Source organism: Hypanus sabinus, chromosome 2 (assembly GCF_030144855.1).
Source record: "Hypanus sabinus isolate sHypSab1 chromosome 2, sHypSab1.hap1, whole genome shotgun sequence".
Taxonomy (NCBI): Eukaryota; Metazoa; Chordata; class Chondrichthyes; order Myliobatiformes; family Dasyatidae; genus Hypanus; species Hypanus sabinus.
Window position 1 is genome coordinate 176208397 of NC_082707.1, and position 26242 is coordinate 176234638.

Consider the following 26242-nt stretch of genomic DNA (forward strand, 5'->3'; position numbering starts at 1 on the left):
TTCACTTAATGCATCTTATCAATTTTTCATTCATTTCTATTCATTACATATGTGAGGTCACTTCTCAGAACTGTCTGATGCATAGAGACCTGTGCATCATCTGGAAACATTCCCAGTGCCTTGTGGAGTTTTCCATTCATGATGTCATGTCAGCATTCAAAACAATCTGAATTTTGGATATGGGGTAGTCAACTTGTATATGAATGGACTATAGTCTTGGTTTTGTTACCTTTGATAGCAAATTATTCTCTGAAAGGCCGAAAAATTTTAACTTGACAATTGTGCTCTAAGCATTACAAGAATGGCACATGTATGGCTTCTGATTTGTTGTGGCAAAATATCTTATATTCATATGTCATCTAAGCTCATTATCATATTTAAGAACAAAGACAATGTAAGTATAGGTTACAGGGGATCACCTATTTGGGTGGAAACTTGAGCTTGTCAGTGGCTCCACTGTGCACATCCACAATACAAAGCGCATAGAATATAGCTTATTTAATCTTCTTTGAACTTCATAAAATGTCTCCAGTCAAGGGTTCATTTACAGAAATTGGAATTCAAATTTTGTCAGTGATGTCCTTTGGAATTCTGTAACATTGACTTATAAAGTACTTAAATCATTTACAGACATTTTCCAAAGATGAAGACACAGACATCCATCAACATATTTAACAGTTTGCTTGAGAAATTAGTATCAATCAAGGGATTAGAAAGGGTTAATTAAAACTTGTAAGATTCAGCTTCAGCAGATTTCTAACTTGTGTCTTCATTGCTCAAAATATTACCAATAACATGAGTTTATACTAATGAAAAGATTTTAACGTAAATTTTCTTGAATTAAGAGGGGAACAGTAAGTTCATGAAGTCTAAATGTAGCTGAAATTTTGTTTTAGATTCAGAAATGCAGCAGTTTGATGATGTCCCTCTTTACAATGATGTCATGTTGCCCTCCTCCACTGACCGGAAGACAGTAGACCTGGCACTTTCACCCCTCCCTCATCCAGATACAGCAAAGCCGTTATGCAGTAGCACAGAGTCGTCCTTGAATTTAGAATCAATGATCAAACTTGAAACAAACCAGGAGCCACTGGAATTTTCATTTACCATTCCACAAATGAATGAACAATCAAGCAGCACTTCCTGTCCTTGCAGCAGTCAGAATTCAACACAAGTAAGTGTTCTTCAGCAAACTTTTCAAATATCATTTAATTCAATTCCTCTAAATTTGTGTCAGAACATATTGTAACGGCTAAAAGGAACTCTACATTTAGAAATCTTCACTGATGTATTTTTTGAAATGAAACATGCACACATGTATCTTCAACCATTACTGTGCTGCAGTTAGGTTGGATATATTTAAGTTCTACGGTTTGACTTTATTTCCCTATACAAGAGATGTTCATATTTTTGTTCACAAATTCAATGGTAACAGTACTTTATTAATTGCTTCATTTGTTTTTACTCCATCTAATCATTATTAATTATCTTCACAGCCAAGTAGTACCTCACCCTACTGCTTTAATGTTGACACTGACATTTCCAATGAGTTCAAACTGGACATAGTGGAAAAGCTTTTTGCAAATGATCCAGAAGCCAAGAATCCTTTCTCGGTTCAGGTATGACAAAATACCTCTATAACGAATTGTATTCCAAATAATGCCATTATCGTAATAGTACATTACAGAGCAAGGCAGATTCAATGGGCCAAATGTCTTATGGTCTAAGAAAACTCAAAACATCAAGGTACATCAGAGTAGTCCAGAAAGTTCCTGAACATTCTTATTGTATAACCTACCAAGCCAGCTACTTGAGCACACTTTTAGTTAAGGTACCCTGAGTCACATTTAATTCAAGTGTTTACTTTGAAAATAGATCATTTATTGTGAAGATGGAATTCAGAGAGATGGTTTCTGTTTTTGTAATTTCATTTCACAATAGATATAATTATGAAATAATTAAACCAAGATATTTTGAATTAGATTGATGGTGTAAATTTAGTTTCAGTCTATTTTAAGCCAAGGGCAAATTTATGCCAGTCTTAATATATTTAAATGGTTAATTTCTCCAGGATATTGATAACTTGGATTTGGAGATGCTGGCTCCATACATCCCAATGGATGATGATTTTCAACTACGATCACTGGACCAACTGTCACCACTTGCTGATTCTCCAGCCACACCTCCCAGCGCACAAAGTTTAAACAATGTGGTTGACATCTTTCCACAAGCTGAAAGATCTATTAATAACACTCCACACAAGAATATGCAAGCAATAAAGCAGGTGGCTTTAAAGATTGAGCCTACGGTTGCAGTTAAGTCTTGCATACATACAAGTGAAATGAATAGTACCCAAGATTCATCATATTGCAAGGACAACAGCAGAATGACTTCACCTGTCCGACCTGGAAGAAAAGGACCACTGTCACAGCAGAGTGATACTTCACATTCACCGAGTCCTGTATCTCCAGTGAAGGCATTGCTTAATTATAGTAAAAGGTAAATTGATTGATCGTTCTCAGTATTTACTTGAGGAATTGATCCCTTCTGCATGTAGTCAGATGATCAGTTTTGGGATGGTAATATGTATGTGCACCTTTGCAAGATGTGGACAGATTTCATTTGTATGGCTTTAATTACAGTCAGCCAGCACGTGAACTGAGAGAATTACACATAATATGTAGATCAGAAACAGATTAATTGGCTCAACCATTCCTTTTCACAACAATCGTTCCTTGTCAAGCTCATCAAGTTTCTTTCTAAATGCATTAATACTATCCACACTAATTAATGAAAAGTGTTGTTTTGAAGCTAATATGTATATATTAAACTGGCAAAATACATTATTGACTAATCTAAATTTGCTGTTCAGCAGAAGTGGAAAAACTCAGTAGACAGAATTGCAACATTTCGAAGACCTCAGTTCAGGTCTTCACATTCTCTATTCGACAGAGGTCCAGTTAGTTCATTCTTTCTCAATGAACATAAAAAATGGCGGAGGAAGGGAAAAAGATATGAACTAATTCAAAATACCATGTCTTTGTCTAGCACTGGCCATGAAACTCTGCTGTGACACATTTCCCTATGCCCACCCCAAAACAAATATTACCTTGGATGCTGTTTACTTATTTTATTTACTGAAGTACTATTCTCTGAAGGTCTTTTAAGATAATATACTAGTTTCTTCCAACTCATTTTAAGCCAGTGATGTGGTTAATTAATAACTGTATTGTGCATCCATTTGTGTGTCAATAGGTGATTGTGGTTTTCTGGGGGCTAGTATTCCTAGCCTACTCTTAATACATATTTGCACCCAGTGTACAAGTTTTCCACTGTGTAAAATTCAGCCTTTACTGAGTAAAAGGATTCACTGCAAAATTCGTATGGGAAAAAGGAAATATGGCAGTGTAGTAAAGCTAAAGTTTGTATATGTGTATAGTGTATTTAAAGAACATGCAGAGGATTTTATAAGTCTAATATTGTTGTATATTTAATAATGAAATTGCACTAAAACTGTTCTGGTTGCTCAAAGGTCTGCAAAAGGAACATCTCCGACTGAAGAGACAAGTCCTCATCCAGTGGCTTTGCACAATTCACCCAGGAAACGCAAACTGGAAAATGCAGCTTCTCTGTTCCAAGCAGTTGGAATTGTACGTGTACTTTTACACACCTCTTGATAAATTTGCTTAATTATTCCGATTCCTTCCACACAGTGTGTTTTATTGGGGTTTCAGAAGGAATAAATACTATTGGACAAATGTAGTATGTCTCTACCATAGCTAGAATGGATTGAGGTTATAAAGGAATGGGAAAAATGGAAAACAAGTTGGTGACAGAAGAAGTAAACAGGCAGTTTGTGTCAGTCTTTACTGAAGTAGAAATAAGGAACCTTTCAGAAATAGCTGCTAATTGAGAATTAGGAAGCGGTACTGAGCAGGCTGATAGATCACTGGACTCTAGTGGAATTCATCCCAAAAGTTAATGGGATTGTTAATACTTGCTTTCAATTTTCTGGATTCAGTGGTCGTTCCATAGATTGAAAAACAGCAAATACAATTTAGTCAAAAAAGGTGACAAAGTAATAAACTACAGGCCAGTGGTTTGTAGTGGGGGTGTTGTTAAAATATGTTATAATGGGACATTCTTATTTAAATACTAGTAATCTGGTAGATTTCCAGAAGCCACTTTCAGGTGCTGCATCAAAAGTTATGGTGGAAATTAAAAGTAGTTTGTATTTAAGATAATATTTTGACAGACATACAAACTCCTTACAGACAATAGTGGGAATCGAATTCTGATCAGAGAATGAGGTTTCATTCTTGTCTCTCTCTGTAAGAAGTTTCCAAGTTCTCCCCATGACTGCATGGGTTCCTCCAGTTGCTGTGGTTTCCTCCCACATTCCAAAAATGTATGGTTAGAGTTACAGAGTTGGGGGGCACACTATTTTGGCACTGGAAGCTTGCCGGCTGCCCCCAGCACAATCCTTGGACTGTGTTGGTCATTGACACAATACAATGCATTTCACAGCATCTACATAAGACACATAAAGCTAATCTTATTTTATGGCTAACAGTAGACAGGTATGTTTCTGATTGCCCACGGAAATAATGGTGGGTTTCCACTTGCTCCAGTTTATATTAATGACCTGGATCAAGGCACTGAATAGTCACAGATAGGTAGAAAATTATGAAGAGTACTCAAGAGGTTAGTGAAGTACTGTATATGGATAATTATTTAGATGAACAATTATATATAATTGACCATTTTGGCAGGGAACAAAAAGCAGGTGTGTTATCCAAATTGTTACAGTATCTTTGAATATTTAGGACAGACACAGGTAGATTCTTGATAAGCAAAAAGATGAAAACTTACTCAAAGTCATAGTCAGCACTTACACAATTGAAAACAATTGGTCATGGAGCAGATTCAGAATGCCAAGTGGCAATTTCCTGAGTATGTTATCTTTGTAAAAAAAAAGTTACAGTAGCTAAACTAACTTTGTCTCATCTCGTTCTACTGAATGGGGTCTGAAGCCTAATTTAGGGGAAATAAATTAATTGATATTTGAAATATTAATTGAAATCAGTATGTATCAAAAACTAACAATAATTGTGCTAGGATGAATTTATAGTATGTGACAACCTTAACCATTTATACATCTAAATGGAACTGGATTAATAAAACTCATAGGTGCAGATCCTCTAAGAATATTCCAAGTACAGTGCAATTAAAAGAATAAATTATGTGTTACTGCACTAACCAATTTAAAGCCAAAATGTAGATTTATAGTTATTAATCATGATTTGTAATGGAACCATCAAGGTATTCCATTTATTGCATGTAGTTCTTAACTTCGACCTGTGGTTATAGGGTGATTTGCATCCATTTCTATAAATATAGTCATGGATATTGGTCTGAGGTAAAACAAACTGCAGATGATAGAGTTATTTACTATTCAGACTAAACTTAATGGTTTTTAAAAATTGGGTTTTACATTGGTAGGTTGTAGTGGAATGAAATAGCTGATGGGAGACTGGGACGCCGAATAATTTGGGCAGGGGGTGTGGTACAGAAAATAGTTGGTATTAGCTGAGAGAGTGAAGAGGACGTGCTTTGCTCAGCTGATCTACCTCAAGTAAAAGTAAACTGGGATGTGAATGAGCATAGAGAATTGCATTTGCAGTCAATTATTTTATGTTTTATATTTGTAATTAATTTAGATCACTTTGTAGAGATCTGTATCCACTTTGACACAAGTGTCTTTTTTTGTTGATCGGTATCAAAAAAGCCAAAACATGAAAATTTCCAAAGGGGGTTGCAGCCGTATACTTTTGATAGGCACTTTAGTTGAAAGACACTGTTCCAAGCATGTTATAGTGGACAGAGATTAGTGACAGGCAACTGGAAGCTTTATGTTGCTCTGACAGCCCATAGTATGTAGTCTCTTTTACTTCGAAGAAACCCATGGCAGCACTGAATACAAAGCATTTAAATTGAAAGTCAAAGCATGTCGAAGGAGTATTTGAGTTTCTAGAGCAAGTATTGTTAGATGGGAATTGTCCTTTTGGAGTGACATTACATCAACAATGATCATGGAGAATGATCTACTGTGTGCAGAATCTGTCAAATTGAAAAGTGAAGAGAAGAGGAATGTTATTCGTGACGTTGATGGCTGGTAAGGAAGTGACCCGAGCAGTATTGTAATCATGATGAAGAGGAAATAGCCAAAGGGGAAAAGAAACATTGGAAAAACTAGTATGGAAATTTTCATATTTAGAACAGATGGATTGAAATTCTTATGAAATGAAGAGCAAGAGATGAACTGTTGTCAGAGACATTTATGAGTCTGAGCTTGTAATTTATGTTGATTATTAACGTCTGAAATAGAGATGCCATAAGAGGGAAGAGTTGGATCAGGTGAAGGCAGGAGCATAGTAATAAGTATGAAGAAACGTGAGTTTCTGTGTACAAAACAATCATTGATGTACTGGAAAGGGGTGAAGGAGAGAGGTCCTGAGTAGAACTGAAAAAGAACAGAGGGTGCCGTGACCCATGTGGATTCTTGTAGCTAAAACTTGGATATTGGAGTTGATGGCAAATTATCAAAACGAGAAAGTATTCTGTTGGAGGGTTGGTTGGGCTTCTTTTCATAGGAGAAGCAAAGGTATAGAAAGATTGGATGTCCATGGTGAAATTTGATGTACATAAAACCAAGAAACTCAAAATGACTATGGCATCATGTGCTATTATGTAAGTAGATAGGAAAAATGGAGTCAAGAAATATGAATCCTGTTAAGTTTAAGGTTAAGTTTTTCAACATTCGTATTCTACAACTGTTAAGTTCAGTCATTCACCTGCAATTTCAACTTTTGTTTTTCTCCCTCCACACATGTATGCTTCATAACCTATCTTTCTGAACATTTTGTGTATTCTTTGAAATTACTGTGCCTTATAAGAATTTGTAATCCATACACATTGGGAATACGTTGAATGCTGTAAATAGGACTGTTATTTAAAGTAGTGAAATACAATTGAGTATTTAACTATTTTAAATGTTTTAAACAAATTTAAGAATGACGTGCAAAAGTGTTAATTTTGTTTAATGTTGAGTTACCAGTGAATGATGTATCAATGTGAAACTGTTTGTTTGAACAGGAGTTATTATTCCCAAGTGACACTAACCTTCAAATGACTACACCGCAAACTTCAAAGCGTGCAAAAGGATTTAATGCTATCAACAGTGAACAGAAGACACTTGTCTTGTTACCCACTGGTGAGTATAGTTTTGGAGACGCAAGAACAAAATAATTTCCTTGTCCCATTATCTGTTTCTCATCCCTAATTGTTTCTGGCATACATTTCTGTATATAACAATCAAAAAAATGGAACAGAAACCTGTACTTTATGTCTTGTTGATTTTTTTCTGGCAAATTTAGATCTGTAGGGAAAGGAAAACTCAGACATTGGGAGCACATCATAGTTCAAAGGATGACCACAAAATTAATAGAAGGGGAACCTTTAACACCATCACTCAGCTGATAATGCCATTCAGTCTCCAGTTCCCCACTCCTCCAACTCCATCATCCCCAGATTTTCTGCAAACTGAAGCATAGCAATTGTGACCCCACTATTTGAGAGAAGGAATACTGAAAAAGAATCTGTAATAAAGAATGTGATACCAAGACATTTGAGAAGTATCAGCAGAGATGCAAAAGAATGACTAATTTAACTATTTTTGAGAATATGTCTAGTAAAGTGGATGAGAAGGAACATTAGCTATGGATTTTCAAGCAACACAAGATTCTACATTGGATGTTGGTGAACAAAGTTACTACATATGTAATTAGGGGCTGTGTACTGGTGTAGATTGTTTAATTAAAAAAAACAGTAAGAATAAAAACATTGTTCCATTGTTGGTAGCTTTGATAGTGGATCAGTGCTTGGGCCTCAACTGTTATACTCAATTTCCTTGACGTGAAACTAAGTAGGAGTATCATTATTGATGAGGATGCAAGAGGAGATAGACAACTTAAAGTGAGCGGGCAGTAGTGGGGTAGGTGGATGAGAAGTTATTGCTGAAGAAAGCGATATTCCATAGTTTCCTTGCACTATAGCTAATATATCGGTGTTATGACAGGCAGGTTGTATTTATTGCAAGGGAATTTCAAGTACAAGAGGAACGGATGTCACTCACAGTTCAATACAGCTCGGTGTAACCACATCTGCGTATTGTGTACCATTTTGGTCACCTACTTAAAAAGGTACAGAGCAAAGATTTATCACATTGAGATTGAAGGTTGGTTTAGAAGGAGAGTTCTAGCACTTGAAGCCTGTATTCTCTGGAATCTAGAAAAATGAAGGGCAAGTTCTAGCTAGCCAAGAGTGCAGAACTAAAGGTCAGTTAAGTCATTTAAGTCTAAGCTATTTCATTGATTCCAGAAAATTGATCTGCTTTGAATGTATTTAAGTGATGAGATTTTTTTTTAAATGTTTCTTCAACCTGTTGTTACAGTACGGCAAGTTAGGCTAAATTATTAGATATGACTGAATTCCATTGTAGACAATTTAACCTCAATTCAAAATGATTAATTTTTGAAAATTTTAGAACTGTTAAGATTAATATTTTGTCTTACTTTTAATCTTTTACTTTCAGATATAGTAGCCAGACTTTTGGCTCATTCAGCAGAGGACAGTAGCTTGCCAACACTTACCAACTATGACTGTGAAGTGAATGCGCCTATCCAAGGCAACAGAACCCTGCTTCAGGGTGAAGAAGTGCTTAGAGCATTGGATCAGGTCAATTAAGGTCACAGACCTGAACAAAATAATGGACAATGGCAAAGCCCCAGCACCCAAAGCAGTCTATTTATATTTTCTAAATCTGATTATTATAAAAGCCTGGCTACAACTGCAGTTTTTCAGTTAGCGGTGCTCCTCCACTGACCCCATCCATACCTGCTCTTCATTTGCAGTTTTGGTCCAGTTGGTTTGAAATATCTTTCCGATACTTGATGTTTGTAGGTAGATGGACATCCCTGGGATCCACTGGGAAGGTGGAATGACAATGTATAAGTAAATACATTTTGGTGGTCTGTTTTAATGAGCACTGAAATCTGTGTCTCTAATTCTTGAATTTATAATAGCTGTTACTCTAAGACTGAGTAAAGACTAAAAGGGATATAGCACCTTTTAGTGACCATTCTTTAACCTGGATGGGAAAGATTATGTTTATATGATTCACTGCAGAATTTCTGCCTGTTGCTTTGCCAGCTGTTAATTGTAGCCACAATTGCACAAAATATATTTTCTTATTAAGTACCAGCAGTACTTTATGCAATATGTTTTGCAGTTATATATGTAGTTTTTACGAAAGAGGAGCTCCAACTTGATTTTTTTAGTTACTTAGTTTAAGATGAAGGTTAGGAATGGAATGCATACATAAATAATCACTTTGTACTTGTCATTTTTAATCTAGAAAGGCTTATATTGAACAGTTAAAAGAACCAACTTCCTTTTAAGCAGCTGTTTGTTGGAAACAGAATGTTGGCAACTTAAATATGGGCAATGTCTCTTTTAATGTGAAGTTTAATATTATTAGTCATTTGTTCTCCAGTGCATGTAATTCCTACTGTAGTAGTGGAGGTTCATGCTATAATATCAAAGCAACACTTAAGTCTAAATGCTGCTGCTTTTTCTGCATTGTTTAGGTAGTACAGAGTGTAAATGTAACGATTCCATTGTATTAGAAGACCTAGTTTGGTTATTTAGTCTGTCTCAGTTCTAAAGCACTTTGTCACTTAATTCCCAATTAAAGTATCATGTAGGTTGTAAGTTCCTTTTTGTTTCTCTATCCCTTTGACACCACGTTCCTACCCCTACCATTTCCTGGCCTTACACCAGTTCTTGAAGTTATCCCAAAATTCTTTGTGCGTGAGATTGTATCGTACAACTTGGATTGTTTTTGCTCAGTCATCCTTTGCTATTTGTGGTTGGATCTAACACTAACTGTATTGTTTCATTACATCAATAAACATTATATGTGGACCAGGCTCACACAGTGTGTCAGTGCTATTTATTTTTAAAGATTTTACAGCATATTAAATTTACTGTTCTGGAACCAGAGTTATTAACTGAAAATAAATCCTATTTAGAACCTGTATGCTGCTTATTAAACTCATGATATAAATGTTTTAAGATGCAAGTAATCTATTGCTTACTATCATATTTATTTAGTGCAGAGTAGGCTCGTTGAGCCTGCTCCTGTAACAACTCTGATTAACCTAACCTAAACGTGCCCAATTAACTGACCTGGTACATCATTGGACTTTGGGAGGAAACCAGAGCACCAAGGGGAAACCCACACATTCCACGGGGGAGTGCATACATAGACTCCTCACAGGAACTCTTGACTCTGCCCCAGCTGTAAGTGTGCTAACTTCAATGTGACTGTAGCTCCCACAGTATGTATACACTGTATTCAAAATAGCAGTTATTTGCTATTATAATTTAATAGAATTTTTAAGTACCAAGAGAACAGCTGACATTCCGTAACTTGTTACTCTCAGATACCACCACTTGAAAAATTACCCCTGTTCATCTTCCCAGTTTAAAAAAATTACTGTTTTTTTAAAAGTATTTTCCTATGCATACTATCTATGCTCTTCACAATTCCAATTTTCCCTGAATTCTTGTTCCAAATAAAAACATCCCTAGCTTTGGCAAGTGCTTGACATAGCTACAAATATAGCATTGTAAACATCCAGTGATTTCTTATATACTCTCTTAGGTACTATTCCAACATATACTTCGATAATAACAGTACAATATGCAATAGCTCATTTAAAACCTACCAGCCCAGATCTACTAAGTCTCAAGTTTCCTGGATTATCTAAAGTTTTACTGTATAAAGTGAATCAGGTGATATGAGTTTAGTACAAAACAATGTGTTACTGAGGGGAAAAAAAATAAATTTTCTGATTGATAGACCTTACCTACATAGAATTTAAAAATAAAAATGCTAGAGATAATCAAATGAAGATTCAGATAGGGAAAGAGTAAAGGGGTACAGCCTAATATAGGCAAATGGGATTAGGATAGTGGTCACGTGGATAGTAGGTGCTGTATGGGCTCATTCTACAAGTTCAGTACAAGGGTAAAAAATGCTGACAATAGTTTATATTTTGTATAATTTAAAAACTGAAAATAAATTTAACTAATTGGTTTAGCTGTGCCTGTTTGGCACCGATTGCACAAGGCTGCTCCACTTCATTTATTGTTGCAGAACAACCATTCAAATCTGCAAGTTGCATTCCAAATCTCCAATTTTCAAGTCAGCAATTTTTTTTCATCTGCCATATATCCCCCTCACTTTTTTTGGTGCGAGTGCAACATTCAAGCTGTCTAATTTGGCCAAAATAAAAATTGAAACCAAATGGATTTTACTGCCAATTGACATATTCGTAATTTGAGAGTCAATATACATAAGCCTTACACTCAACCCAGGATACGCCACCTCCTTGCCAAACTGGCTAAAAACAGAAGAAAAAAAAAATCAGAGAATAGGTGTTTGAAGTGTCAATTTCACCAAATTACAGAAAGGGAAAAAAAACATGGAAGGAGGACCCCCTTCCCAGTGAATTTGCATATTTGACCATTCTGGGAAGTTTATTTTGGAGTGTAAGCATTTTTCAACAGAAGTTTTGTTACCCGTGTTTCCTTTGCCAATTATTCACATTCCACTTCCCTTGTTGTTTGATCCTTCTGCTAGTGGAAATAGAACAGTAGAGCCCTTCAACCTACAATGTTGTGCTGACTTATACAAAGCTACTCCACAATCAATCTAATGCTTTCCACTTACACAGCTCATTCTATTTTTCTTACATCCAAGGCCTATATCAGCAAGAGTCTCTTAAATATCCCTATTATGCCAGCCTGTTTATCACCACACTTAGCAGAGCATTCCAGGTACATACTATGTAGAGAACCTACCTGTGACATCTTGCTCACCTTGTGACGTGTGCTCTGGTATTGGCCATTGCCACCCTGGGAGAAAGATGCTAGCTGTCCACTCTATCCTTAGCTCTCAATCTTATACACTTCTATCAAATTGCCTCTCATCCTCTTTCACTGCAGAGAAAAGCCCTAGCATGCTCAACCTTTCCTCATAAGATATATTCTCTAATCCAGGTAGCATCCTGATAAATCTCTACATTTCTCTAGAGCTTCTAAATCCTTCCTATGATGAGGCAACCACAACTGAACATAGTACTCAGTGTGGTCTAATTAGAGTTTTATCGAGCGCAACATTACCTTGCAGCTCTTGAACACAGTTCCCCAACTAATGAAAGCCAACACATCATATGCTTTCTTAACCAGTCCATCAAGGTGTGAAGCAACTTTGGCCATGGACATCAAGATCCCTTTGTTCCTCCGTACTGCTATGAGTCCTGCCATTAATCTGGTACTCTGGCTTCAAGTTCAATCTTACAAAATGTATCACTTCACACTTTATGTATTGAACTCAATACACCACTTCTCCACCCACCTCCACATCCTGTCTATATCGCACTGTAACCTATGACAACCTCCTATACTACCCACTTCACCAATCTTTGACATCTGTGAACTTACCCATCCTTCCACTTTGTCATCCAAGTCATATATAAAATCTCAGAAAGAGCAGGGGTCCCAAAACAAATTCCTTTCAAGAAGGAGCTAGATAGATATCTGACGGATAGGGGAATCAAGGGATATGGGGACAAGGCAGGGACTGGGTATTGATAGTGAATGATCAGCCATGATCTCAGAATGGTAGTGCAGACTCGAGGGGCCAAATGGTCTACTTCTGTACCTATTGTCTATTGTCCTGTGGAACAGCACTAGTTACTGACCTACAAGCAGAAGACGATCCATCTAGTAACACCTGCCTTATGTGGACATGCCAAACCTGAATCCAGGCAACCAAGTTTCCATGGATCCCAGGCTTCATGATCACAGGGAACCTTGTCAAATGCCTTAATAAAATCCATATCCATTACTGCACCTTCATCAATTTCCTTTGTCACCTCCTTTTTTAAAAAAAGCCAATCGAGCTCATGAGGTACAACCTGTCCCTCACAAAGTCATGTTAGTTATCCCCAATGAGACTATCCTTCAAATGCTTGCAATCTGTCCCCAAGAATTTGCTGCATTAGTTTGTCCACCAATGATGCACTGGTCTATAATTCCCAGGATAATCCCCATCTTTCTTGAACAAAGAAACAACATATTCCATCCTCCAGTCCCCAGGTAGTACTCCTAAATGTCCCAGCAATCTTATCCTTTGTTTCCCATAATAACTAGGATTATATATTTATCCAACACCCCGGGGACGTATCTATCCTACTCTTCGGAAGCTATAAAACTGGCTCTTAACCTCGACATGTTCCAGCACATTGCCTATTCTATGGTGGACTCTCATTCAAAGACCCCCTCCATGATGAATACTGAAGCAAAGATTTTATTAAGCACCTTCCTATCTTCTCCTACTCAAGGCAGGTTTCTTCTTTTATCCCTGAGCCATCCTACCCTTACTTTTAGTCATCCTCCTGTTATTCACGTACATGTAGAATGCCTTGGGGTTTCTTTAATCCTTCAAGGCCTTCATGTCCCCTTGTAACTCTCCTAATTTTCTTAAGCTCCTTCCTAGCTAGTTTACAAATCACAAGAGCCCTGTCTGATTATTTTTTCCTAAGTCATGTATACTCCCCTTCTTCTTGACTAAATGTTCCACCTCTTGTTAAAGATGGTTCCGTCACCCTACTGTCCTTTCACCGCCCCAGTGGCATAGACCAGTCCAGAATCACAAGCAGGTGCTCCCCCAACAATCTCCACACTACTGTGATGCATTTCTCTGAGAGCATCTGTCCCCATTTTACACTCCACTGTTCCTGCCCAGTTCCATCAATAATTAATCCTTCCCCAATTAAACTTCCCCATACTCTACTCCTATCCTTGTCCATGGCTATGCTAAAGGTTAGGGAATTGTGGTTATGATCTCCAAAATATTCATCCTCCAAGAGGTGGTCTGTCACCTGGCCAGGTTCATTAGCTAGTACTTGATCCAGTATGGCCTCTCCGCTAGACAGTTTGTCCACACAATGTTGTCAGGAATCCTTCCCGGACACACCTAACTAATTCTGCCCCAACTAAACCATTTGCACTAAGGTGCCAATCATCTTTAGGGAAGTTGAAGTCCCCATGGCAAAATTCCTGTTATTTTTGCACCTTTCCAAAATGCACATCATGAAATTTGTTAAATTAGCAGTAGCAGTTCAATGTAAAATATAATATAGAAGGAAAAATAAAATATAGAAGAGAGATCAAGTCAACCAGCAGGGCTGTAGCTGAGGCAGCAGAGGAAGGATCATCATGGGTGCGGACTAAGTACATCCAGAGGGGCAGATAGTTGGACAGTGTATCCATCTTTTGTAAACTCATCAGTAGCTGCACAGACACCTGAAGAGTGAACTATCTGTTGGATGGAAGCGACCAGCAACTCTGATAGAGGCAGATGCCAAGTTGTTAAGCTCATCAGTGGGAGGTGGTGCTTTAGCTCTGCTGGCCCACCGCCTCGAGGGAGTCCTGATCATAAACGGGCCGAAACTCCTGAAGTCAGGTGGCGGATCAACTGATGATCCCACTGATGATAGCACAGGACAGTTAACATCTCAGTCCACGTGTATTTTCAATTCATTATAGAAGGAAAAATAATAATAAATAAATTACTGTACACGTATATTGAATAGATTCAAATTCATGCAAATAAACAGAAATAATATATTTTAAAAGTTAGGTAGTGTTCAAGGATTAAATATCCATTTAGGAACTGGATGGCAGAGGGGAAGAAGCTGTCCATGAATCACTGAGTATGGTAACAGTGAGAAAGGAGCATACCCTGGGTGCTGGAGGTCCTTAATAACGGACGCTGCCTTTCTGAGACACCGCTCCTTGAAGATGTCCTGTGTACTCTGTAGGCTAGTACTCAAGATGGAGCAACTAAATTTACAACCCTCTGCAGCTTCTTTCAGTCCGATGCAGTAACACCTCCCCCCGTACTAGACAGTGATGCAGCCTGTCAAAATGCTCTCCATGGTATATCTGTAGAAGTTTTTGAGTGTTTTTGTTGACATACCAAATCTCTTCAAACTCCTAATGAAGTATAGTCAGTCTTGCCTTTTTTATAACTGCATTGATATGTTGGGACCAGGTTAGATCCTCAGAGATCTTAACACCCAGGAACTTGAAGCTGCTCACTCTCTCCACTTCTGATCCCTCTGAGGATAGGCATGTGTTCCTTTGTCTTACCCTTCCTGAGGTCCACAATCAACTCTTTTGTCTTACTGATGTTGAGTGCCAGGTTGTTGCTGAGACACCACTCCACTAGTTGGCATAGCTTGCTCCTGTATGCCCTCTCATCACCACCTGAGATTCTACCAACAATCATCAGCAAATTTATAGATGGTGTTTGAGCTATGCCTAACCACAGTCATGGGTATCAAGAGCAGTGGACTAAGTACACACCCCTGAGGTACACCAGTGTTGATCATCAGTGAGGAAGAGGTGTTATCACCAGACCAGACTGTGGTCTTCCGATTAGGAAGTCGAGGATCCAATTGCAGAGGGACGTACAGAACCAAGGTTCTCCATCTTCTCAGTCAGGATTGTGGGAATGATGGCATTAAATACTGACCTATAGTCAATGAACAGCATCCTATCATAGGTGTTTGTGTTGTCCAGGTGGTCTAAAGTCGTATGAAGAGCCATTGAGATTGCGTCTGCCATTGACCTATTGTAGCGATAGGCAAATTGCAACGGGTCCAGGTTCTTGCTGAGGCAGGAGTTTAGTCTAGTCATGACCAACCTTTCAAAGCATTTCATCACTGTAGATGTGAGTGCATCCGGGCGACAGTCAATGAGGCAGCTCACATTATTTATCTTAGGCACTGGTATAATTGTTGCCTCTTTGAAGCAAGTGGGAACTTCTGCCTATAGCAATGAGAAGTTGAAAATGTTCTTGAATACTCCTGCCAGTTGTTTGGCACAGGTTTTCAGAGCCTTACCAGTTACTCAGTTGGGACCTTCCACCTTGGGAGGGTCCACCCTCTTTAAAGACAGCCTAACATCAGCCTCTGAGACAGAGATCACAGGGTCATTGGGAGCAGCAGGGATCTTCACAGCTGTAGTTATATTCTCTCTTTCAAACCAGGCATAGAAGTTGCTGAGTTCATCTGGTAGTGAAGCATCACTGTCATTCATGCTATTGGGTTTTGCTTTGTAGGAAGTAATGTCTAGCAAACCCTGCCAGAGTTGCCGTGCATCCGATGTCACCTCCAACCTCGTTCGAAATTGTCTCTTCACCCTTGAAATAGCCCACCGCAAATCAGAAGCTGACCTATCTGCTTCTCACTGTCCAAGTGTTTACTGGAGACCTATTAAATACTCTCAATATAATGTCTGCTCCCTTCCTGTTTCTGATATCTAACCACGTTGACTCAGTAGACAACCCCTCCTTGATTCTGCAGCTGTGATAGAATCCCTGATTAACAATGCCATACATTCCTTCCATCTCTTTTACCCCCCTCCTTATCCCTTTTGAAACATCTAAAAGCCAGAACATCAAGCAGTCAGTCCTGCCCCTGTAATGGCCACAACATCATCATTCCAAATACCATGTTCAAGAAATACCATGATTGCAAATACCTCTCAGATCCCCTCACGAATGTCTTCTGTTTCACGAAGAATCACATTTTTTTTTAATTGACTCGAATTCCCCATGCCTACAATTGTTTTGATAAATCTCTTCTGTAACCTGCCTAAACTCTTATCTCTTTCGTAATGTGCGACTTCCAGAAATGGGTACAAGGCCAATTTAAGCAGCAGCTCTCCCTTAAGGAGATAGAGGTCAAATACTGGCAGCAACTGGCTTGTGCCAGAGACCAGTGGAGAATGGTGATCCACGAAGCAGCCAAGAATTTTGAGGAATCCAGAAGAGCCACTGCTGAAGAGAAGAGGAGATGCAGGATGGGTCCTACTACCCGAGCACCCACATCCCAGCTGTTCCCATGTCCCTGCCACTCTAGAGTCTGCAGATCCAGAACTGGCCTCCAGAGAAACCAATAACCGTGCTGACACTTCTGAGGACTCTTCTTCCTTCCTGATCTTTGCAAGCGAAGAACCAGACATCAGTTACCACTTCTAAATCTAGATTCTTCCTCAGCCTTCTCTGCCCCAAGGAAGCCAAATCCAGCCCCAATTTCTCCTCACAACTGAAACACTATCAGAGCAGTTATTCTAATGAGTCACACTGCATAATCTACTACACAATCTGTCCTTCCTAAAGACATATTACTCAGCTCAACTGATGTTTACATGATTTTACAATGACTTTTCTGCTCTTATTTTCCAGAGCCAAACTAATGAAAGCAAATATTATATATATCTTTTTAACCACCTTCTCTGTGATTCTTGGACAGATACATGAAAGTCCCATGTTCCTCTTTGCTTCCAAGGGCCTTCCCCTTCACTCTGCATGTCCTACCCTTACCAGCTCTTGAAATGCATCACATTTTTCAGAATTAAATTCCATCTGATATTAAGGATGCTGCCTGGTTAAGAGGGCATGTGCTGGATACACCTGGGTTGTCTTCTCTGGAGCGCTGGAGGCCGAGGGCAGATCTGATAGAGGTTTAGAAGATTATGAGAGGCATAGATAGAGTAGACAGGGCTTATCAGCTTCCCAGTGCTGAAATGCCCAATACCAGACGGCGTGTATTGAAGGTGAGAGCAGGCGGGTTCCAAGGAGATAAGAGGGGCTAGTTTTTTTTTATTCAGAGTCATGGATGCGTGGAATGCGCTGCCTGGTACAGTTGTAGAGGCAAATACATTAGAGGCTTTCAAGAGACATTTGGATAGGCACATGGATGTGAGGAAGATGGAGGGATATGGACATTGTGTTGGTAGGGGCAATTGGTGTTTGGGTGTTTTTGATTTGCTCTTTACCTGATTCAGCACATTACCATGAGCCAAAGGACCCGTTCCTGTGCTGTACTGTTCTATGTTCTAAGCTCTATTACACTACTAATATTATCAAAAACAAAACTACTGTTCTATAGCCAAAGACTGCCCTCTGTACCATCAACAAACTCCACTAATTTGAGTCATCTGTGAACTTACAACTAACTTGAACATTCATTTCCAAGTTCTAACAAGGGTCCCAGCCCTGCTCAACGTGGTTTACCACCAGCCACAGACTTCCAAATGCACAAGGAGCACCATCAGCTACTTTCAATCACCAAGCTAATTTCAGATTCTGTTACCACTGCTCTGGATCCCACGGGCTCCAACTTTTTCACCATCCTCCCATGTTGAATCTTGTCCAAGTGAACAACTACAAGGACTTTGACAAATTCAGTAATTTCTTCAAAAAAGTCAAATTATTCTTACAGTCTTGCTTTAACAAAGTTATTGAATCTACATTTGATCGAATTCTGCACTTCAACTGTAGACTAATCCTGTCCCTCACTATTTTCCAAATAATCTCCCTGCCTGATGATACTGCTGTGTGATTATCTGCCTTTCTCGAGTACAAGGCATCACATTCACTGACCTCCAGGCATCTGTCACCCTAAACGAGCCCAAAGATGATTCAAAAATTTCTGTCAAGAGCCCCAGTAATCCACTATGTTAATGATATCAACAGAGACTAAGCCCTCTGACCTAATTTCAAAGACCTCAAAACAAAGAAATTGGGTGAAACCAATGCTTTTATATTCCTGCTGTAAAAAAATGCAAAACTACAAAGGAGAAAAAATGGCAATGATATACTGGTCCCAATTTCATTATCTTCAAATTCCCTTATTTGCGTACTTTGATGAAGTAAACATTCAGCAAAGAATCAGAACCAGGTTTATTATCATTGCGATTCTGCAGATTCTGGAAATCTTGAGTAAAACACACAAAATGCTGGAGGAACATGCGAAATATTGCTGTTTATTCCTCACCATAGCTGCTACCTGACCTGCTGATCTCCTCCAGCATTTTGTGTGTGCTGTTGTGAAGTTTGTTGCTTTGTGGCAACAGTACAGTGCAAGCCATTTAAAATAAAAGCAACCTGCAGAAAGTTGCAACTGACTTGCTCAATAAATAGCTTACCCCAGGTTTTGGAACTTCAATATATCTTTTTGTAAAATCCTTGCCTTAGAATGATGCCACTGACATCGACAGGAAAGCAGCATCCATCACCAGAGATCTCCACTGCCCAGGTCATGCTCTCTGCTGCCAGCAGGTGGAAGGTGCAACTGCCTCAGAACTTGCACCACCAAGTTCAAGAACTGTTACTATCCTTCAACCATCAGGCTCTTGAATAAAAGGGAATCATTACGTTCATTTGCTCTATCATTGAAGTGTACAGGAAAATGAATCTCAGGACTGCACATGGTGACATATATGTAATCTGATAGTAAGAGTTACTTTGAATTTTGAACCACGGGTGAGCACAAGAATTAGCTTGACTGGAACTAAATCAGCCACTAGATGGCCAACAAGCCATTGAGAATCAGTGCTAAAGGGGACAGACAAAGTTCCGCACTCTGTACTAAACCTTAAAAGCTGCTGACCAATATAAGAAAGTTATTTAAAAAAAAACAATTTTACAAAACCAAAATTAAAATTAGCACATCCCCCAGTTCCAGCACACAAAATTAACGCTGCCTTTGTTCAACTTCACAACTACAGTAGCTTGAATAAACAAATCAGAAAGAGTCAGGCTGGATGTCTTGGGATCGCTGAAGCACGTCATTCAATTCTGAATATGCAAAGTGGAGCAACAGAGTGGCCAGTGAGTGGTGGAAGGAGAGCTCAACACCATCGACACACCTGCAAACACCACACTTGGAAACAGGGCTTTGTGGATTGGATGGTGTAGAAGTTGGCAAGAGAGAAATATTAATCATTTCAACAGATATGAATTAAGTTTGAAGTGATGAAGCCAAGAAGTATGAAAGTCAAAATATGATCAAAGGCGAAATTTAATAATTTAGACTAATACAGACTTTGATTAGGGTCTTTATTTTTCTTCTTTTGTATGATCAAGCTTCAGGTGGGATCATCTAGATCAGGGGTTCCCAACTTTTTTTTATATGTCATGAACCCCTACTGAGGGGACTGTGGGCCCCTGATCTTGAGAGCTGGTTATGGAGAGCATTAACTGGTTTTCATATTTTATTTCAAATTGTAAAACTAATTACACTAAAGCTACTTAATTGTAAGTTAGTGCACTCTGGAGACTAAAAAAGGGCATGGAAAATTATTGGCTTGGTCCTGGAAAGGAACAGTGATCCCCATGTAATTGGGTAGAGTACTGCATTCCAGAAAATAGACCATATTGCAATATTCTGTAATACTGTCATTTGGACTTGCATCAAAAGACACAAGTTGAAAAGAAAAAGTGATTCTGTATTTACCTTTTACCCTCAATGTCTGGAATCATAATTTTATTCTGTACCTGAAAATTTTGGGGAGTGAATACTGTAAGGGCAAATATTCATGACATAAACAGCCATATCATAGGCAATGGTGGGATGTTAATGTACTTGTCCAAGGATTCCAGAAGGTGGCAGCACAGGAAGACAAACTCATCCAGACTACTTGCTCTTATTCTCAGAAGTGGAGATGTTATGATACATTGCTTATACCAGAGGTCGGCAACCTGCGGCTCCAGAGCCACATGCGGCTCTTTGATCTCTGTGATGCGGCTCCCCGTGGTTTGTTAGCTTTTGAAATGTAATTCGAAATTTGAAGATTATGGTGATCTTGTACAATATGAAAACTTTGCGGAGACACCGTTTCCTGGCACATCCGAACCGGCTCACAATTAGCTACCGTTCCGACTAAGGGAGATAGCCTACGGGGGTTTGTGAGTACGTGTCTTTTGGAGCATCCGCGCCCACGGGGACGGGTTGAGGGAGGCTTTAAAGCAAGGCTGTTTAGTTCGAATAAAGTTACCTTTGACTGCAGTCTTTATTTTAGCGCTGCGTGTAGCACACCGCTACAACGTGTTTTTTATCGCTATTAATATACATCACAACTGCCAATGCGCGCCAGTGCGCGCTTTCTTTTAATTCTTCGATCCAAGGTAGGCTACCTACGGAGTAACCTTCAACCCAACGTCTTTTTTTCGGAGTTCAAAATGTTTTTGTTGCATGCAGAAATGTAATTTCGTTTTCTCTGCAGGAGTTCATCAATTTCATAAATGCAACACATTATAGTTTGTTTATACATAGCATAAAGGCAAAAAAAAACCGTTGTATGCAGTGTTATTTCATTTTGTGGCTCCCAGTGTTTTCTTTTCTGTGGGAAATGGGTCCATATTGGCTCTTTCAGTGGTAAACGTTGCCGACCCCTGGCTTATACCATAGCTCAGGGCAGTGTGTACCGTTCTGATCGTTACATTTTAAGAAAGTCGTCATGATTGTGTTTGAGAGTGCGGTGACTCTTGGGCACAGGGAGAGACTGGATTTGTTTCCTTACAAACAAGGCCGGCTAAGGAAAGACCTGGTAGCAGGATACAAAATCGCGATGGGCACAGCAAAGGTAGGTTATTGGACACTACCTACCATAGCTGAGATGCAAGAGAGGCTGCAGATAGTGGAAATCTGGAGAAGCTCATTATCAATGGAGGGAGATGAAAAGTTGACGTTTCAGGACAAAACCCTTCATCAGGACTGGAAAGAGCGAGCACAGAGGTCAGAACAAAGGGATGGGGGGATGACATCCCATCACAAGAATGTCTGAAATTAGAGGGTACAGGCATAAAAGGACTGATGGTGACCCAAGGAAGAAACCTTTCACTACAGGGTATCTGGAATCTGGAATGCACTGCCTATATGGGTGGTATAAATGGGTACTCACAATATTTTAGTGAGATTTATTGCCAAGTCACGAAAGGCCACAGATTAAATGCCTGTAAATGACTTTAATTGGTAGCTGGTGGATGGCAAGGACACAGAAAATGGATGTTTGGCTCTGACTCCTCACACAGAGCCAATTTAAATAATAGAAAATTATGACTATTGACTTATAACTATTAATTTTATTAAAATTTATGATTTTTTTTCATCATTAACTACCGAAATCTGACATGTTAGGAGCCTCACTGCAAACAAAGTTATTTGTTGAGTTAGATCCCTTGTTCTTTGTAAGGAAATTGTATTAGCTTCAAATGGAATTTAAATAGAACTGAGCAATGAAAAATTAAAATATAAAAATATATGACAATTTCACCTAAAGAAACTTCAAGCTTAATTGTCGTTCATCATGCAGCTCAAAATAAAATGTACCTCCAGGGCCAAGCTGCAAAGTGCAGTGCCATCAACATATAGCACAAATACCGGTAGTTCCGACAGCAGAAAAAAGTACGTTTACAAAAATATAAACAGCCAAAGTCCCTGAGTGACATGGTCTGTAGATTGAAGGTGCATGGGACGTTGCTCTGGCCCAGCTAGACTTTCACTGATTGAACACTAAAAGGCAGCACAGGTGGGAAGGGCTAGGCCAAACTCTGTGCACCCACTGAGGACTCTGCTCTCTCCCACACTGCCTTGGCAACTCCTCTTCTGGCTGGCTGCAACAGGTGACACTGTAACACAACAACTGAAACAACACAGCTTTCCCCGTCATTGGTTTTGCTAATGAACCGAACAACGAGACCTGCAGTATTCTGCCTTAATGTTCCATAGGGTCTGGCAATCAAAATACAAACGTCCAAGACAATCTTTTGCACCACTGGTTAGACCATGCACTGCCACTTTGCGGTGACAATGGCAATTCAAACAAATAAAATACCAAGATGGAATTAAGATGAGCAAGAGCTTTATTAGGAAATGTCTTTTCTCTAATTTTATTGTAAAATATGTTCAGCTGCAGATTTTGAACATCACATAATACAATGCTTTTCAATCAATTAAACCATCACATACCCAAAGTTTCTTTGAGAATCTGAACAAAGACAACTTTTTCCTCATGTCATATCTTAAATTATTTAATATATGTTAAGAGTCTCAGATCTCATTTGCAGCACTGAATATTTTCAGCTAACAGCCATCATTGACAACTTGTCCCCAAGTAAGTTCAGCCGTAGTTGCTTATTTCTGCGTTATCTGCATTAGCCGTCCCTCCTCACCCTAACCTTCTATTTCCTGTAAATGAAAGAGAAAAATCTCTTTCCACAGTCAATTGGGTTTGCTGTCTTTATGTTTAAACCTACTGGCCCCATCTGAAAGTGTGCATGCATGTGTTGACCCACTGAAACAAATTGGCAATTGGTTTGCAAAGACTAGTTACCGGTATCCAACATTAAATACATTAATACAATCAAAGGCATGTAAAATTTCACTTGTGTGCACAGCCACCATTTGTTCTTGCACCAAAATAAGTGACCTAGCAAACTGGTACACTCCACAAGTCCCAAGATTAATGGGGCCTGTGAGCCATTTGATTACAGTACACAAGGCAGACAGTTCGCACACAAGGTGGCACATTTAAGCACCCTTTTCCTGCTTTTCTGCTTAAACAATCCAACATGTTTCTACTGAATACCACAGTGCCCTTCGCCAGACAAACACACCCAAAAGGGAGTGCTTGCAATGTTGATAAGATGGTACTGTATATATACAAAAAAAAGACAACCCCAAATATATCCCAAGGCAACACAGAAATCTTACTTTCAGTAGCATTTACAAGTCTGAAGCAGCATTAACCTCTCTCCAGCCACTATCAAAAGCCCAAGAATGCCAAATTTAACTGCTGTACCTACTCTTGCAAAACTCGCTGCTGAGCAGGAATCAAATTTACATTCTCAGGTGCAGTATCACATTGAGCAAGAAATTTACTTGATAGTCATCTAGCTTTGAGCCAAGTCTCATTATAAAAGCCAAACATATTGGAGGGCAAGCTGTAGCCTTGCAATTAAATGGTACTTTTCAAAATATAACCCCCATTAATTCCTCAAAAACCTGCTATTGACATTTGATACTCAATATAACTTTCAGTAACCTTTTACAATAGTATACATGTAGTTTCCTTTATTTTAAGGAGATTGTACATTAAAGATTAATATGCTTATGGTAATACACAAAATGCTGGAGGAAATCAGCAGGTCAAACAGAATCTATGGAAATGAATAAATAGCTGACATTTCAGGCTGAGACCCTTCTTCAGGACTAGGCCAAAACGTCAACTGTTTTATGTGTGTTGCCTTAGATTTCTAGCATATGCAGACTTTCTCGTGTTTATGATCTACTTAGTGTTAACTTGCTATTACCACAAAATAAAACAGACAGAAATTTTTTTTGTAATACATTACTTAATGCCATAAATGTAGAACATACAAACTAGGAAGAGAAGTGGGTATGCTAGTTGGCCCTTCAAGCATTTAGTTTGGTGGCTGATCTGATTGTAACTCCAGTTGCATTCCTGACTGCTCCCAGTGACCTTTAAACCTTGCCTACTGGAAGCTACCCGCATCTGCCTTATAAACTATTCACTCAGCTTTTGAAGAAAAGTTCAAAACCTTCTTACCCTGAGAGAAAACATACCACATCATCTGTCCTAAATACACGACCCCCTTAATTTTAGTAGTGACATTTAGAAGCATAGAAAACCTACAGCACAATAGAGGCGCTTCGGCCCACAATGCTGTGCTGAACATGTCCATACCTTAGAAATTACCTAGGGTTACCCATAGCCCTCTATTTTTCTGAGCTCCATGTACCTGTCCAGGAGTCTCTTAAAATACCCTATTGTATCTGCCTCCACCAAAGTTGACGGCATCCCATTCCATGCACTCACCACTCTCTGCGTAAAAAACTGTCCCCTAACATCTCCTCTGTACCTTCTTCCAAACACCATTTAGGTCCAGATTACCTCAGAAGAGAAATAATCCTCCCTACATTCATCCTGCCAATACCTCTCAAGAGTTTATATGATTCAATTAAATCCACAAAAGTTTAATCTGTCCAACCTTTCTTCATAAGACAACTCATCCATTCCAAATATTGGTATGGTAAATCTTTTCTGGACCAATTTCAATGCCTAAAATATTTGTCATTAAACGAGACCAATATTGTACAGTACTCCAGAAAGTCTTCCATTCATGTCAATGCATTACTTCTTACACATTTAAAAAAAAAATTCCATGATAACCTCAGATGCAGCGTCTCATCAAATTCCTTCTGCAAATCCAAGTATAATGTCCTCCGGTTCCTCCTTCATTCAAGGTTCAATTTAATTCTTAAAAAGAACTCCACCAGGGTCTGTATTGAGTTTGTATGTTGTCACCATGACCTCATGGGTTTCCTTCAGGTGCTCTGGTTTCCTCCCACATTACAAAGATGTACCGACCAGTGGGCTAATAAGCCAAATGGGTGTAATTGTGTGTCGAGGGCTCGTTAGGCCAGAATACTATGTCTCCAAATAATTAAAAATCTATGACTTTGTCTGACTCCTTTGTTTTTTTTTAAAGTAAGTGTTCTCCTACAGTAGGTTTAAAATAATAGCTCCTAACATTTTCAGTATGGCAGACATTAAGTGGCCTGCAGTTTCCTCTGTTCCACCTTCCTCACTTTTTGAATAAGAGTACATTTGACGTTTTCCAGTTTAGTAGAGCCATTTTTGAATCTTGAAATATTTTAAGATTGAAGTCAACTAGCCAATTTTTTTTATATAAAGACAAAGATTGATATTTCTCAGGACTACAGACAGTCCGCTCTTCCAATAATTTGTTTTCCTCTATTATAATATTCTTGAATTTCCCCTTCTCTCCGACTCCTGTTTTCCACAATTTATGGACATGATTTTTCTGCACCTCCTTGCTTTCCATTGTTAATTCTGCAGAGGAAGCATTCTTCATCTCTATAATTAAGCAATAAAAGACACACAAACATTTTGAAATGTTTTGTTTTCAACTATATTCTGCTTACATGACGCTACGTGCTTCTGATGCTGTTGCAAGTAAGCTTTTTATTGCACTTGTTCATTCATGCATCTGAAAATAATCTCGACTTTGACTTGACATTCAAACATGAGACCCTACGAGCGCTTGATGAATAAATGCTTTAATTCATTGGAAGGTCACCAACTTGGTGCCATAACTGCAAAATAAGACCATAAGACATAGGAGCAGAATTAGGCCATCTGGTCCATTGAG

General features: G+C 38.8%; 1 protein-coding gene and 1 long non-coding RNA gene across 4 annotated transcripts in view; one reads left to right on the top strand and one right to left on the bottom strand.

Moving 5' to 3' along the window:
* hif1aa (hypoxia inducible factor 1 subunit alpha a) overlaps positions 1-10053 on the top strand; it is a 46949-nt gene extending 36896 nt beyond the window's left edge. For both annotated transcript variants that reach the window (XM_059959990.1, XM_059959996.1), the window contains exons 10-15: positions 897-1174; positions 1497-1619; positions 2072-2499; positions 3533-3650; positions 7156-7273; positions 8654-10053. In XM_059959990.1, the coding sequence (XP_059815973.1) occupies positions 897-1174; positions 1497-1619; positions 2072-2499; positions 3533-3650; positions 7156-7273; positions 8654-8805 (1217 nt within the window). In that variant the 3' untranslated portion in view covers positions 8806-10053. The remainder of the gene's footprint in view (positions 1-896; positions 1175-1496; positions 1620-2071; positions 2500-3532; positions 3651-7155; positions 7274-8653) is intronic.
* The window catches only part of LOC132387631 (uncharacterized), a 64794-nt gene that overhangs the window by 23188 nt on the left and 15364 nt on the right, over positions 1-26242 (bottom strand). The gene's annotated exons all lie outside the window — the stretch shown is intronic.